Genomic DNA, 17,181 nt, shown 5'->3' with positions numbered 1-17,181 from the left:
TCTGTCCATCTTTGCTGTAGGCTTCCTTCAAGGCCACAATTAGGTCACCTTGAAGCCTTCTTTTTTCCAGGCTGAACAAAACTAGTTCTCTCAGCTTTTCCTCATAGGGAAGGTACTCAATCCTTCTGATCATCTTCTTGGACTCATTCCAACAGATCCATGCCCTTCCTCTGCTGGGGACCCCAAAGCTGGATGCAGCACTGCAGGTGAGCTCTCACCAGAGCAGAGTAGAGGGGCAGCATCCCCTCCCTTGACCTGCTGGCCACACTGCTTTGGATGCAGCCCAGAGCACAGCTGCAAGTGCTCATTACACATCTGTGAAGATATGACTTGGTTTTAAAGACAGAAACACCCCTGCACATAACCTACAAAATAAATGAAGTTGCCTGGGATGTGAAAGCTAACAGTCCCTTGTGTCTGAACACTTAGAAATCAGAGTTTAGATGCTTTCCAAAAGTCAAACCAACTAATGAAACAGGAGATTGTCTTAATCAGAATTTCTCTTAAGTTCTTTACTAGCATTTCAGTACCATGGTTTGTTGACCTTGAGAACGTAAAGATTGACAGACTGCCTGCTTGTTTTGGGAATTGTTTGACAGAATGGACACATTTTTGTGTGACTTGATGCATGCCTGAGCTTCTCACCTCTGACTCTCATTGGCCATTAACCTGACATAATCAATTAAGAAGAGAAAAGGAAATTTCACATTATTGCTATACTACTTGAAAGCATTTTTTCTACATCGTAGCATGGAGTTTCCTAGTTCTGTTACCAAAATATAAATATTGGTCTCTGTTCACAAAGTTATTAATTTTAATTACTGCTGCAAATTTCTACTGCTTAAAAGGTCTACAAGATCCCAGATCTATTCCCTCCACCTTACCCACTGTATCACAAATGTATTTGTAAGCACATACCATTGTAAAGTTGACTTCCATAAAGTCAGAACACTACCCCTAATTTTCTTGATTTTTTTTTTCCTTGCAGATGAGATAGCAACTCCCTAAGCCAGCTCAGAATTAGGAGCAAGGGGAGAATTATTTCTTTACATCCTTTTTAACTCTATTTGTTTTAAAAAGGTGCATGACTCATGGTGGTTAAATATTTAACTGTTTTACTAATGAGCTGACTCCTAACATGCAAGTATGAAAACACGTGTCATTGCTCCTGCAAAATCCCACTCATATCCAAGGAGCTTTTTAAAATTTTTATATCCATATATATCAATATATATAGAAACACACATGCTAGAAATCTGTAAGGTAAATTGCTGTTTTGAGACTATTCTACACACATATTTAGTATTCTGCGTAGACATATGTGAGGGGGAGTAGGGTTTGGTTATGTGGGTTTTGGTTTTTTTTATCAAAACAATTGCAGTGATTCAACCCCAAATGTGCCTGTTATTGTCTTAATAATAACAATGACATAATAGTACAATTATACCCTGTGGGACTGGGCTACACTGACATGTGCAACCACGTGCCCACCATCACTTCAAAGACGGAAAGAGATTGAAGATACTACCCCACCCTGCTGCTCATTCCTGCACTTCTCATCTTGGAGATTACCACCCACAAAGCTGAACAACGGTAACCTGTTGTGGAAGTGCTCTTTGCCCTCTTTGTTACAACCACATTAAGTTTAACCCTCTTTGGTGGCAAAAACATGAAGGGTTTCTGGAGCGGCTGGGCACTGCAGCAGGCTGTGAAAGTGAACACAGTACAGTCCAACTCTGGGCACTGGTACATCCCATGGAGGGGCTGCAGCAAAGAGCTCACAGATGAGTGATTCTTTAGCTCTTCCAGAGAGACATGCTTCTGCATGTTCTACACCCTGCCTGTTCTAGCTGGGTTTGAACTAAATAGCTTTTGTTTGTAGAGATGGCCTAGCTGCCAACTCGGGTTCAATAACCAGCCCTGGATTATGGTAGGCAGGCCTAGACCTGTAGGATAAATTTAATCTCAGCCAAGCTGGCCTCAATCAGCAGTCAAGCTGTCCTGCAGCAAAAGAGATGAAAAGTAAACATAAAATGCTACTTAATTAATTATTCAGTCAAATCAATACATGAGAGAGACAAACTTCAGTGTGTAAAATCAGGGCCAAAATCTCAGCTTTTGTGGGGCAAAAAAAAAAATCCCAACCCAAACCCTTCACAGTTCTAAGTTAAGAAATTAGATGAGAAGTTAAATACATTTTCTTTTTCAGTGTTGTGACTGCTGAGGCCCATCACAGAACCAGAATGCTTGGAGCAGGCCAAAGCTGGGACTTCTGGAAGTCGTGTTTTCTCTGCCTCAGTGCCTGGCTGTGCAAGAGCCCACTCACAACTTCCTTCCCCTCACCTCTTCAACCACTTTGGCTTTTAAGGCTGCAAGGTCTGTGAGGCTAGGAGCTACCTTTTAGAGCACGTGGCTCCCCACTCTGCTAGGTGTACTTGATCTTACAGGCAGGGCCTTTGGAATGGGCTGTAATGGAAACAACAATAATGTCCTTTCTCAAAAAAATAACACACGAGTCTGCTTGTAAATTGTGTTGCAGATAAAGTTTCCATCACACTTTTAACTATCAAAAGCTAACAAATCTTACTCTACAGTTCCACAAACAGTTTAAGCCAGCACTGTTGCCAAAAGAAGCAATCTCATCTGGCCAAAGAAAAGGTTAATTTGAACCCATCTGGGTTCTCCAAGGCAATTGACAACATAGCTGCATAAATGCTTGTGTTGGCAGAAGGAATGGAGCAGCAGGATCATTTCTTCAGGTGGCAGTGCCAGTTTATGTAGGCTGAAACCCTCTCTTGAAAGTACAGCCTGGGTTCTCTGAAGGATTTATCTCACAACTTAAGAGTGGAAAAGCTACGGATCACCCAATTTTACACATAAAACTGCTAATATTCACCTCCCAATATGCTGCAAGGTTAAGCACTTTCGTGTTTGGAAGGCATTACAGAACTAAGATTAGTAAATATTTAATTTTCTCTCCTCCCCTTCCCCCAGCTTTGGCCACTAAGTATAACTCATTCTGAGCTCCATATACTAAATCAATGACTTGGAGCAGCTCCTAGAAGGTAGCTGTCAAGCTCCCTGCCTGTGGGCCAGATGGAGGTCAGTCATCATACGCACGCAATCCGATTTAGAACTGTTCTGCAATACTGCAGCCAAAACAGCATCTAAATGCATTGCACCCACCCGTGCTGCAGGGAACCATGGAATAGACAAATTACCTCTACATCAGACATCCTTTCTCACCTTGATCTGGGGAACAGCTGCAGAGGAATAAAGGATGAGTAAATCAACTCCTTTTGCATGCGTTCCACGTGTAAACACATCCTGTCAAGCTGACAGAAACAACAACAAAAAGGAGTGTTTCTGAAATGTACCTTAATAAGGATGTTAACAACATGCTGGAGGAAAAAAGAGGTCAGCCTCAGTGTCATTAGCATAAGGGAAACCATCAAAGTGAAGCAGCACATAGCTTGCTTTCACAGACTGGGTGTGAAAACAGGCATTTTGGTTATTTTGTTAATACTTCAAAGTCCGGCTGTTTCTGAGAGCTAATAACAGCTCTTGGTTCCCCATCACCTTAAAAATATGCTCATGGTCAATGGGGTAGGTGGAAATATCTGATGTAAATGATGCACTAAGGTACAGGTCCCTGAAATCAGTGATCAACAGGGATAGCTGAGCAGTGCAGAGGTTTTAGGACACTTATCCTAGTATTTCGTCCCTAGAGGCAACTCAGAAGCCTACAGAACTTGCTCTGCTGCAGAGTCTCTGACTGCTGTGACTACCAGGGCACATGAGCACCCATCCTTGTTTGCTCCCAAGGCACAGGACATGCCACGAACACGGAAGAGAAAATGCAGTACGTGGCAGCTCTCTGGGCTATCAAGACTTCTCCAGCAGCTCAGTTCAAACAGCATGTTCTGAGCTCCACAATTAAACTAATTTATTTTATAAGCTGAGATAAAGTGTAAATGCCCATGCTTTTTTCAGTACTACTAGCCACTGAATCAACAGCTCTAATAAATTTTCACAAGGCCTTTCTGATTACTGAGATAAAGTAGAATTGGGCCCCACAGTACAACAGGAGCAATCCTAGAAACTCTTTGTGCAAGACAAGTTTAACACAACTCACGCTTCAGTCACGATGACATTTTTTATATTACCAAAATAAAAGTAAATTAGATAAAAATACATTTAAAACATTAAATGTGAGATAAATACAGTTTGCAGTTACATAAATCAAACTCATACTTCCTAGGTTACCCCTAAGTACAAGCAGACTCTGTTGAAGAAATCTTTCCCATTACATCCTGATCCTGTTAATATTTATGCACACAGGAAGCTCCACTGAAGTCATGATGACGACTCATACGCACAAAGTTAAACACACTGCACAACTGCAAGTCTCATGCCATAAAAACTTCACTTATAAATGCAGAACATAATTTAGTTGCCTCTGCCCATATACATTTAAAAGGAAAAACAACCACCATACAGTCCAGCCTTTTTCCCCCCCTCGTCTAAAGCCATGGAGTAAACTCTCAATAGGGCAGAACTGCCAGAGGCTCTACTCAATACAAACGAAATCCAGCTAGAAGTATTTTGTTTTCAAATCATTGCTGAAAAAAGAAATGTTTTATATAAAAATATATTTGCAAAGAAGCATATATATAGACACCTATGAAGAAATAAGAGTATTCTCCCTATGCTGTTTTTCTCTATCTGAGCACCAAGTCAGATATTTGTCACTTTTTTCACGGCCTAGCAAATTTCTAGCAGGATATTCATTTACTCATTCCCCTTCCAAGAGCAGTTAGCACTCAGTGCTGAGATGCACTTTCCTCCTGTCACACACAGCAGTCAAGAAACAAAATAACAAAGCTTTTTAGAAAACAAACTCATAGAAGTTTAGTTTAGAAACTGCCAAGGAAAAGAAAGGCACCAAGAAATCCAATTGATTTTGGGTTTTTAGCCAGTTAATTGAACCCATTTAACACAACATCGCAAAATAAAGTTGTTAATGCATTCAATTTAAGTTATTTTCTCTCTACTAACTCCTGGAACCTCCAGTCTTCTAAGGAACTGGCACTCAGTGCTTTTCTGCACTACAATTACACCACACCTGCAGAGTTTATTCCAGTTTTGCCTACCAAGGGCCACTTAAAGCCATTCAAGGAGCCACCAGCTAGTGACAGCTGGCAAATTCAAACCTGTCTCAGTACTCTATCATATGTAATCAATTGCAAATAGAACTTCAACAGACTCATCCCATTATTTCCTAGCTAATTCCCCCTGGGAAAACAAGCCAGCAAGCTTCCACTTTGAACCATGAAACTAGTTTTGCCCCTGTCTCTCCTCCCAGCTTCTCCCTTTCCCCTCCCCTCTGCCTCAGTTTGCTGCAGCGTTTCAGTTTTTCGGCTTGATATCCGTTATGTTATGTCAGCTGTTACATTACGCTTAAAACAATAGACTCCAGCTGGCTGAGGTCAGATGTGAAAACAAGGACCTAACAAAGCCAGAGACCCTCCAGTTATACTGAAATTGAGATACACACTGAATGTAGCACTTAATGACAAACTACTTTCCAGACATTTGGGCAAAGCATAAAGGAAACACCTGTCACTGCAAACATTACACACTAATCCAGATAAACTCTAAATTTAAAAATCTTTCTTTTCACTGCTTGGCTATACCGTGCACCAGTATTCCACAGTTTTAAATTCTTTTTCCAAGATGGAATTTTTATTACTCCGCTTGTTTACTAAAATAATAAATAACTAGAAATACGTATCATTTTAAAGAAAATACATATACTATGTTTCTTTTGGAGTTTACCAAGCAAATGTTTCAAGTCTGACATGGATTTACACCCCAGGAAAGTTGAGTCAAACTTTAACCCTTAAGTAGGAAGCTTGACGAAACTGAGTAATAAATACAACTGTGACTGAAACATGCCTTTTTCAGTGATGGCATTTTCTTAGCTGCACCTTTGAACAAAATTTATTGGAATGTACCTATTCTTAAAAATAAAAAAACGAACCACTGGTCTGCTGTGTGACTTACGAGAGCAAACACGAGCTCTTGAGAACAGGTGAAAAACTAATAACTCCAGAGAACATATCCCCTACTTATCAAAACCCTACATACAATTTAAAAGCAATGTTTCCTGAAGACTTTCACATTACTGCATTTCTCATATACGACAATCTGGGATGCTTGCTCTGTGCCAAAGGATAACATGGCACCCTGCTCATTTCTGTCTCTGGCAAAGACCCCCGTGCTGCCAGGGAGGGAGATCACCATGTCAGATCATGTGGGCCACCAAGCAGCCAGCAGACGGCACCAATCCATCGCCAATAGCTTGTGCTGGCCCACAATCTGTCACCAGCCCCACCCTGAGCTCCAAGAAGGTTGCTCTTCCCAGAGCCTGTCTTAGTCTTCAGAGTCTGAGTCCCAACAAATGCCTGCTACTTCTCATCCCAATGGGGATAAATGTTGAATTCTGATTCCTTCATGCACAGTGATGTAGTTGCAGACTTTATTTTAAATGACAGTGTTCAGTTATGCCACCACAGAACTCCAGGTACAGAAATCCCAGGAAAAGGATTTTTCTTTTCCAAGTTCTTAGGAAAGGCAGAAACAGAAGTAATCAATTTTCTACATCCAAGCCACTCCATTGCAGCAGACTAAAACAAGAATTCAAACCCACGGTGTTTGGACCTTCTAGATTAAATGTATGGGATACATGTAAAAAGAGGTGTGGGATTTTTCCATAAAAATTGCTGCTTATTCTTGTCACATACATCTAAAGGTCATTCTTGGTGGTAACTTTAGAGAAATTTAGACAAATAAACTTTTTATTTTATCCCAGCTGAATAGGAAACAACTAACAATACCAAGAGCATACCTGGCAGGGCATAACACATTGGAAGTCTTTCCATGTATTAACGAGTTTAAAAACTTTTTCCTTTCTCCTCCATGCAAACACTTGCCCAATTCATTTCACCGAAAGCTTTAATTGTTCTCTTTCTTTTTTTCTAGAAGCCATCCACATGATGAGCAATAAAGCAGACCAAACAGCATGAATTTTGTGGCTACCACCACGAAGTTGCCAGAGTTTGCTCTGGCACCAATGTTTACACGGCCCTTTTCTCTCATCTCTCTCTCCACAAATTATTGTTGCTAATTACTCGTATAAAATTCCCCAAGCGCATGTGAAAAAACATTTCTTTATTAAGAGTTCACTTCTTCCAAAATGTATTTTTATCTAGTTCAGGACACCGTCCAAGGTCAGAACCAGCCACCCAGGAGAGCACAGCGCAGTGTAATGCTGCCCTCTGCAGATTTTAAGGGGAAGCTCCAGCGCCCTTCTACATGTGTTTGATTTTTAGCCCAAGTCGAAATAAAACCAGCTCATCTCTCCCTTACTGGTCTTAGCATGCTTTCATTCCATATCACCTCTTCATTCCTCCCTTGCATTCCTCCTTAACTCAGATTTCATCTACACCAAACCAGAGCAAGAGGCTTGTCTTTAATTTTTTTTTTTTTGTAATAAAAAAGCAACTATTTCATGAATTTGGTTCAGCTGTCCCTAACAGACAGTCTTATTTCCACTTTAGAAGCATCTGATTTGGCTCCCTTTGACCTGCTCAGAATGGACATAAAGCAGAATTTAAGCATGTTCATGCAACCTTCTGAACCAAATGAATTAAATCCTTTTAACATCACATTTACATTAAACACATAACTCTCCTCTGCAGGCCAGGGGAGTTGACAAGGGATTGCTTTGAGAACAGCTGGAACAAGTTAAGATCTTACTACCAGCAACATTTCAAACCAAGGCAGCTGATTTTGCAGTGAGGCGGATTAGAAGCACTCACGTTATCTGCCAGCACAGCTCAGCCATAAACATCACAATCAGGGGCTGAAGTGCAGCCAGAAACACCTGGGTACAGATTCAGGGCAAGATCCCTGTTCCAGCTGCTCCTTATACTGTTACTGATTTTAATTTCTAATCATGTTTTCTGAGCCTTCAAATCACTCACAGCTGGCCTTGTTCCTACAAACTAAAATGTAAAGAAGCCAGCTTTGACTGAAAGCTGGGATTCTCCACTTCAGCTGTCAGTGGAGTGACAGAAAGGAAAGGCTGCAGTGAGTGACTCCCTGGACAGGTCTTTCTGCAGGTCCAACAAAGGAAAAGCATTAAAGACCATAAATCCACTAGACACATCTTCTACACCAGCTGGCCTCACTTTGGGTCAGACCAGGGGACATTGCTGAGATTACAAAGACAAATTTTTCTCTTTCTCAGCTACAGTTGTTCAGAGTCTGTAGACTAGATCAGTCTGTAGAGCTATCACCAGGCATCCTTTACAGATATTAAATCCATTTAATTTTTCAAAAGGATGAAAAATGCACTAATGCAGATTGTGAGTCTGTATTCTGGCCTTCTTAAGCAAGGAAGATAATCAGGACAGAAAAATGCTGGAACTCCTTTGAACTGTGCATTCTCTGTGCTTCAGAAGCAAAAGCTGTAGGTATTTTCCTTTTTCTTTCTCACAAGACCCACAGAACACTCCAGCAAACAAAAACCAAGGTTTCTACTCAGAACAAAACATTATATTTAAAAAAAAGCAATATAAACGAGATTTCCTATGGGCCTGGACTCTGTGCCAGTTTCTCATAATTGTATGAATAATTTCAATGCTAATAAAGTAAATGCTAATAAACCAAAACCGTTGCCTTTTTATCTCCATTTGTATCTTTTAAAGTTTAAATATTGTTTAATCTCTTCAGTAAGAAGTATGCTAAAGTAGAAAATGAACTCAAAACAAAGCTGGAAAGAGCTTATACCTTCATTATAAAAATATAGCCTTTTTTTTTTTCTTTTTATTTGGTTGGAATCAATATTGAAATGAGATTCCTACCAGAAAATAGCTTTTTCAGGCACACTAAATATCCCTTGGTTCAGCAGAATATTTAATCCTCTTGGATCAGGCACTTGGATTTTCTTAGATCATGCTGAGATAACAGCATTCTGCTGTGTTCTGGCACCATAAAACCCTTGCTTATGAAAATAAAAGAAAAATATGGCCTCTCTGGGAACATACATCTCTGCACTACTTTTTTCCATAGTTTAGACATTGTAGTCTCAAAATCAATTTTTACACAGATATACCACATTCTCTTTATGAGTCATGGCAAAAGCTCTCCCGCACCACTATTTTACACGGGCCAAGTGTACACAGGACTCTTCAAAATGATGATGCTTTCACAGTCTTGGCTCAGACTCCAGCTCACGCTGGGCAAGTGCCAACGACTAACTGGAGTCAAACCCCTCCGACAGCACCATCTAGTGAAAAAAAGGGAAAATAAACACATGCAAATTTAAACAGTTTTCACTGCATTCTGGAAACGAACAAAAGGCCAATTCTCTCCTAATCTCCCATTACAACTGCATTTAGGTATAGCTTTCATCAAGGCTCTTTGCCTTGTGAAGTGTGGTGACAAGTAGAGAAAGATTCAGCAGCTAATTGTAAGCTTTTTGTCTAAATCTGGAACACCACTTGGAACACATATAAACTTGCCCTTGTTTATTTTTCCAATGTTAAGCTTGCGTTTTTCTTGCTTTTATGAGAAATAGAAGTGGTTTTTAATGCTTTAAAATTATTGATAGCATAACATCATCTGTTTCGTGCTGTGGGAGGTGGTATTTTAAGACAAGCAGCTCCAGAATAAAATCAAAATAATATATATATAATATCAACAACTTTTTTAGCTTTTATTTTCATATTATTGTAATATCTTGTAGGACTATATTAGTGAAGCATGAAATTCTTTTTCATGAGAAAGAAGCTGAATGTGCCCTATCTGTAACTTCAATGTGACTAGGCTCCCTGCTTTCAAAAAGACTACCTGCTGAAATTATGTAGGTGCTCAGACCTTTTACAGGGTCAGAACCAAATACTTTGGCTATTTGGAGGAAATAAAGCAGTATAGCTATTAATTGTGAGTGCTTTAAATGGTCTTAATTAGTTTTCCAGTCAGGAGGAACAGATTCAGTTCTTTTCCCAATACATATCTTCAATGCCATGCAACTCAGGTTTCATGGGATTACTTGAGGTCTCTAACCACAAACTCTACATGGCCAAAGTTTCTCCATTTTCACTGCCCAGTTAAGCCCAAGATAAAGCCATCTTCAGGATTCCCATACTCCTGGCAGGTTGCTGGTACACTGCTGCTCTTTGACCTCTCTCTCACTTAGTGTTAATTTGTTAATCAAGTTGCTTGCCCTCCTTTGCCCACTGACAATGACAATGTTACCCACTTGAATTGTCTGGCTCCAAATAAAAATCATATTGTCGTTATTATCATTTAATTATTGTCAAATAATTAAAAATCCTTCTATAGACACAAAAAAGACATTAACTCCTGTCACAGAGCAGTAGAAAGAGTGCTCTCCTAAGCTTTCATTCCTCCTTACAGCACCACTTGGTTTGGAAACTTGCACTCTGTCTTTTCTTGTTTTGTGTCTTAATCCCTACATGCTGTTACACTTTATTTTACTTCCTTCCATTTGCAGTCTCCTTCAACCAGCCCTCTGTGATTAAATCCCCCCTAAGAATTCAGTTACATCTATTTCCAACAACTTGTAATGCTATCCTAAAGTCAAAGAAAAATCTCTTAAGGAATAAGAAACAATAGAAAATTTCACTAGGTAGACGCCAGCAGGAATGAGAGTCTGACATTTGTATTTGTGTTTCAAGATGCCACAACTCCTTGGAACACAACTCCCACTGAAACTGCATAGAGCAGAGAGCACATTGGCCCATCTACTGCTTTGGACTGATGGCTCCCCATAATACCCACAGGTTTCATCAAAGTTACCACAGTTAATCCTTTAAGAAAACAGTATCAGACTGTGCCAATACCAAACAAACAGACAACTGCTTATTTCCCATAAAAACCATGACAGCAGCACTTCAATTTTAGGAATTAACCACAGTTTTTTTCACTATGTAGAACAAGAACACTGATACACCATTCACTGATTCTCTCACTACTTAGGGAGCAAGATAAAACAGAACAGTAGAAATACACAATCCATTACACACTGTGTGTAATCCTGAATGCTTTGCATGCACCTTACACTGCCTGTATTACCCAGATACAGACAACACACGCGGCACACAAGATGAACAAACAAAAACAAGCTCCATGGTTTCACAGGGTGGGGACAGGGAATGAAACCTTACTAGTTATGTTGCCACTAGGAGTTGTTTCACCGAGACAACACACATGTAAAATATTATGATATATTGCAAAAATGAGTGAGACATTACCAGAAGTTAAATTCATCACAGACACTGGCAGAAGTTACGGATTAAAAACCCTACTAGTTATGGAGTGAAGAACCCAAAACAACTTAAATATGTACAAAAAGGAACTCCAAACCAAAAAAAAAAAAAAAAAAAAAAAAAAAAAAAAAAAAAAAAAAAAAGGTACTAAATGCAGAAATCAATGTATGGATCCTCTTAGCTGGCACTAACTCTTATGTAACTCTTACGTTACACCTAAGAGTTCAAACAGCTTACAATTTAGTTAAAAATAATATACCAGGAATGAAGGCACTTCATATAGAAATAGTGTGATTGACACTAAATTTAACATGCTATATTCTTATTCTTACAGCATTCATATTAGGTATAGAACCTCAGCAAAATTAATAGATAAATAGAAAAAAATTATTATAACTGATGGGGGTCTTCAGTGAGCTTTTTCATGTTAATAGCGGTAATATACATAATAATATTACTGGAGCATTGCTACAATACCTGTTTTGAACAAATATTTAAAATTCCTAGCTATCATTTTCTCAATAGAGTGCCAGTGTTTCCACAAGTTAAATAATGGTATTTACAAATACAAAGAAATCAATGATTTAGCAGGGGATAATCCCACTAGCAAGGTACAACAAATTTATAAAATTTTGCACGTTTAAAATCGTGCCTCTCCAACCTCAAAACTAAGGCTCTCCAATGAAACTGGAGCTGGCAGGACAATAACACTCCTGAAGCATTTGTTGATACAATTATGTTGCAGCACTGGTGTACTATAAACATGGTGACTGCATTTTCTCTGCTGAAGGGAAAGAGTGTAAGACAGGTACAGCAAGTTATCTTGAAGTCAATGAACATACAGGAGTTCTCCACTTTTGAAACAAAGGTGGATATGACATCAACTAAATGAAAGGACTTCCACTTACTTTATTCCCCTGCTATGGCCAGGTGTCTGGTCCTCAGCATGGCTGAAAAAAGGATTAACCCAAGCAATAGGAGGGATTCAAGTTTAATTAGAATAGCTGTTATGTATTGGACACACCACAGATGTCCTCAGTATAAGGCCACAGAGGGGACCACTTCATTTTTGGGCTACCATGACTTTTGGCGTTTCTGTGGCTTTAGAGGCTCATGAGGGGAAAGCAGAAAAGTCTGTTGTCGATGAAATCATAAGGAACATTCTGCTTGATATGGTGTGAGCTCAGGAGATCAGAATTTGCACATTAAGAACAAACACACATCAATCATATTCATGTCCACATACATACCATCCAAAATAATGTCCCTGTAGCAAGAGCGGCATACTGCTCAATTGTAGAAAGCACGCTGAAGATAAGGCATATCAGCACAATAAGGAAGCTGTAAATAAAAAGAAATCAAAAAATGAAAATAATGTAATGCAGTGTAAAAAGAACCTATAGGGAGAACAGATAATTATGCCATCACAAATCATCTGTTTACACTGAAATGTCATTGGTTTTGGATTATCCCAAAACACAGCTGGTAACTTTTGCATGATCCTGCTTCCTGTTGCATAGTTTATTTCTCTTCAGACACTAAGGTTTTGGGTTGGACATTATCAAGTGAAACCACATGGTAACACTAGCTTTAGCCTACCTCTAAGACTTGCTGTTTCCGGGCCCCTCATGAAAACATTATTCCTTGCTTTTTCCCATTGTAAGGATTACTATGGTTGAATCACCACACAATCCCCAAACATATTTCAGATATATGCCTTTTTGCTGTTCCAAAGTCCAATAAACTGAAAAAAAAAAAAAAATCACAGCTAAGCCAAAGTTTAACAGGCTCTGCCTATACTGTCTTTTATAACCGATTCCTAAAAGGGCCCAAATAAATGAACTTTGACATTTGGCATTTGAAACACAACCTAGGTCTGATTCCATCTAGTTCCAAACGTGTGCCATGGGCAGAGTCACCTACCACTAAACCAGGTTACTCAGAGCCCCTTGAACACTGCCAGGGATGGGACATCCACAGCTTCTATGGGCAACCTGTGCAGTGCCTCACCATACTCACAAGAATCTTTTTCCTAATATCTAATATCCTAATATCTCTTTCAGTATGAAGCCATCCCCCTTGTCCTGTCACTACATGCCATGTCCCTCTCCCATCTTTCTTATGGGCTTCCTTCAGGCACTGGAAGGCCACAATTAGGTCACCCCAAAGCCTTCTCTTTTCTAGGCTGAACAATGCAAATTCTCTTAGACTTTCCTCATAGGGGAGATGCTCCATCCCTCTGATCATCTCAGTGCCCCTCCTCTGGACTCACTCCAGCAGGTCCACGTCCTTCCTGTGCTGGGACCCCAGAGCTGGATGCAGCACTGCAGGTGGGGTCTCACCAGAGCAGCATCCCCTCCCCAGCCTGCTGCCCATGGTGCTTTTGATGCAGCCCAGGATGCCATTGGCTTTTGGGGCTGCAAACACACACTTGTCTTTAGGGAGGGGGTCCTGGTTCCCAGTACAAGATCTGGGACAGCCACCAGGGAGTTGCAGGAAACAGCGCAACTGTCTGTAACCTCCCAGAAATCCTCTTTCCCCATCTGGGGAGCAAGGCTGCCCAGCCCTGCAGCCTCTGCCTTCAAACCTCTTCCCTGAGCAGCTTCAGCTGCGCCCACCACCCACAGGACTGCTGCTTCCCCTAAAGGAACATAATCCATTTGGGAAGAAAATAATTTAAGATCCAAACTGGATGCTATCGACTACACACTAGGCATAGGCAGCTTCCAGTTCCCCAAGAACTGCATGTTTCTTTTAAAAACATGACATCAGCAATCAACAAGACTGAAAACATCCACTTGTTAAACACAAAGTTAGTTGCTAGGGCTGTTTCTCACAATTCTGTTGAGACAAGCAACACCAATCCTTTGCACTCAGCTGAAACTTGCTTCAAAATACAGTAACTAAATCACCCACCCTGGTAGAGATCTCTAAAACAGTCAACCATTTTTTTAACTCAAAAAAACCCAAAACAAAAAAGAATTGAGGTAATGAATAACACTGAACTCAAGAGAAGTATTAAACCAGAACATCAGATTGGCATAACTCAGCTGAGGTTGTGCGAATGAAGGTAGAGGCTCTGGATAAGTGAGCACTTATTTGGGTGAATCTTTTGAAAGACCAAGTACTCAAGAAAAGAAAACTGAGTTAAGGTTGACATGTGCTACACTGCTCAATGATTGCTTTGAGATACAGTCTGTGCAGGTCCAAAGCACACATAGAAAAATGATGCCAGAATCGCAGAACCATTAAGGTTGGAAAAGACCTCTCAGATCAAATCTGACCTTTGAGATTGTACTACCAAATAGTGGAGAGAAAGTTTGTAGGTAATCAGGCACAAAAATCAAATACATAATGAAATTAAGTTAATAGGATAGAGATTATCATGTATCAATAAAAGAATCCATATAAAAATATACTTTTACCTAAGCAAAATATAAGTATGTGGGTGTTTGATTCATCTCTAAAGTCTTCTCATTTTACCCTGTATCTCTACATTTGACATTCTTAAGCACAAGTAAGCTGTGCAGACAGGGCAGAGAACACAAAGGTGAGTCAGTCACTTGAAACGTAACATAAATGTTCCCTAAGTGTCCAGCCCTTCTGTCTGCAATATTCTCACAATTGCGTAAGAAAAATACACATGACAATGTGAACATAAATGGGTTCAGTTGCACAGAGATAGCTGAGGCTCTCTGGATACAAAGTCCAACATACATAGAATTACCAGTTCAAAGCAAACGATGAGTTGCAAGGGATGAGCAGTACCAATTCATATTTACTAGATCCCTTGATAGTAGTAGACACGTTAGAAAATTTAACTCAGCCAACACGTGAAACCACAAGAGGGCAACAAAGCAAAGACTATTCCATTTCTGTCCTTTTCCTAAACTAACACAAAGTTGAAAAGTGACAAAAAGATAAACTCAAGGTCAATCATTTGCCAAATATCTTTGCTTTTTCCTATTGGGGAAATTGATGGCTGACATAAGAACTGCATCAAGTGCCATTCACCCCACTACCTACTTTTACTGGTTTTCATGTACGTGGACCCATTCCAGTCTTACCAATTAATTTTTTTTTCACCCCCAGAAAAGCTCTTTAATTCACTGCTGTGTTCTTTCCAGGCTGATGCATGAGACACCTTCATAACCACAAATACACATTATGCCAATCAAAATAAAGATGTTTGGTCAGATGCTGCTGCTTCTTGTGTGTTTCTTTGGCATGAGAGAGATGACACACACAAGGTGCCAGTGCCAGCACCACAGCTGAGCTACTCACCCTGTTACACTGGCATTGCTATTTTGCTTAGATCAATTGCACATAAGGAACAGAAGGTGCAAAATTAAGACATTAAACAAAAATACATTATGTCCTCCTCTGCCATGAGCCTACTGTTTGCTGCCTTCCAACACTCAGCTCTTAGCCTGTTTTTGTTTTGGTATTAGTGGCTCCCTCCTCCACCTCTGAAGTATAAGAAGGGAGTTAGGCACCAGTAAAATAGAGAACAGGAAGTTTGGCACTTTTTTTTTTTCTTTCTCTTTTTTGACAGTTATCTCCTCTTTCTTCAGCCAGAAGTGGAACACAGATCCTCAGCTACTGCCTAGGCAGCAGACAAGTCCACAGGAGTTAGTTACGAACAACAGTTGCAGGGACAGACTCTGCCTCAAACTTGAATTTGCTCATGCCAAAATCATCCTGGGACAACTCAACTGGCCAGCCTCAGAAAAGCAAACAATTCAATTTTCACAAAATAACCTTATGACTCTTAATATCACTTTACTGTGATTGCTATTACTACATTTTCCAAAAAAAATTGCTTGTCTTGATACAGATGCTAAGCATGTAAACTCTTCATCCAGCCAGCAAGTATCAGACAAACTAATGGGCAACTGACTCCACTCCAGTATAGTACATTTTTCCTCTAAAGGAGCCACAGTCAGTAGAACACTGGAATCTGCTGAACTCTAGCAGTCAGACAAGGCTTCATCTCCTGGAAACCAGTCTTATCTCCTGAAACCCACTTCTTGTTTACCCTCTATGCACAAACGTGACCATCTTCAAGAAAGGAAGCAGAGTGATGAGTTCAGGCTCTCATCAGCTCTGATCTCACTCTGTTACTGTGGGGCCAAGCAAGCATTAGAGATGAGAAGATAGCCTGTGAAGTTTTTCAAATTGTCTCTCCCAGCTTACAAAGTAGCATCTGCTTGCATATAGATAAGTCACAGATACTGCATCAGAAGAAGCATTAAAAAATAGCTTTGTGGTTAAGTCACATCTAACAGTGCTATGCTTTTCTGACACCAAGAATTTTGCAAGTGGCTGATCATCTCTGTACTTGTTGACGTGAAACCACACCACCACTGTCAAAGCAGCGGGGACATTACAAAGCAGCAGATGTTTTCTGTCATGGACTCAGTTTTTGGTAGACTAGTCCAAGGAAACCTGTGTCCTCTCAGACAGCACTATTTCTACTCGAAGCCAGTTTCTCTGGTTGTCTTTGCAACTCAGTTTTCCCAGGCACAGCATACCTGGTGGAGCCAGACCCAGAAGTGGAGCTCTTGGCGTGCATGAAACAACACCGGCGTGCAGCACTCCAGTCACACTTTGAGCTCACGCACATTCCAAGCCTGTAAATGGATTTGGGATGTGTGTCTGTGCGACAGTACCCTCTAGTAAGAAAAGCATGAGTACAGACACAGGTGTATAGAGGGTTACACGAGGCAGTGTCTGCCTAGGTGTGTGTATGTGGGCAAACATTTAATAAATAATAGATTTTGTCTAGCTTCATTGTGTCAGTCAGACAATTCATGCTATC

General features: G+C 40.2%; 1 protein-coding gene across 1 annotated transcript in view; it reads right to left on the bottom strand.

Moving 5' to 3' along the window:
- Nucleotides 1-17,181, bottom strand: part of KCNQ1 (potassium voltage-gated channel subfamily Q member 1) — a 336,181-nt gene that overhangs the window by 281,538 nt on the left and 37,462 nt on the right. Inside the window, 1 exon segment of the mRNA XM_039553144.1 lies at nucleotides 12,611-12,701. Coding sequence (XP_039409078.1) covers nucleotides 12,611-12,701 — 91 coding nt within the window.

Source organism: Corvus cornix, chromosome 5 (assembly GCF_000738735.6).
Source record: "Corvus cornix cornix isolate S_Up_H32 chromosome 5, ASM73873v5, whole genome shotgun sequence".
Taxonomy (NCBI): domain Eukaryota; kingdom Metazoa; phylum Chordata; class Aves; order Passeriformes; family Corvidae; genus Corvus; species Corvus cornix.
The sequence above is the reverse complement of the archived record's forward strand: the minus strand, read 5'-3'. Positions and strand labels throughout refer to the sequence as shown.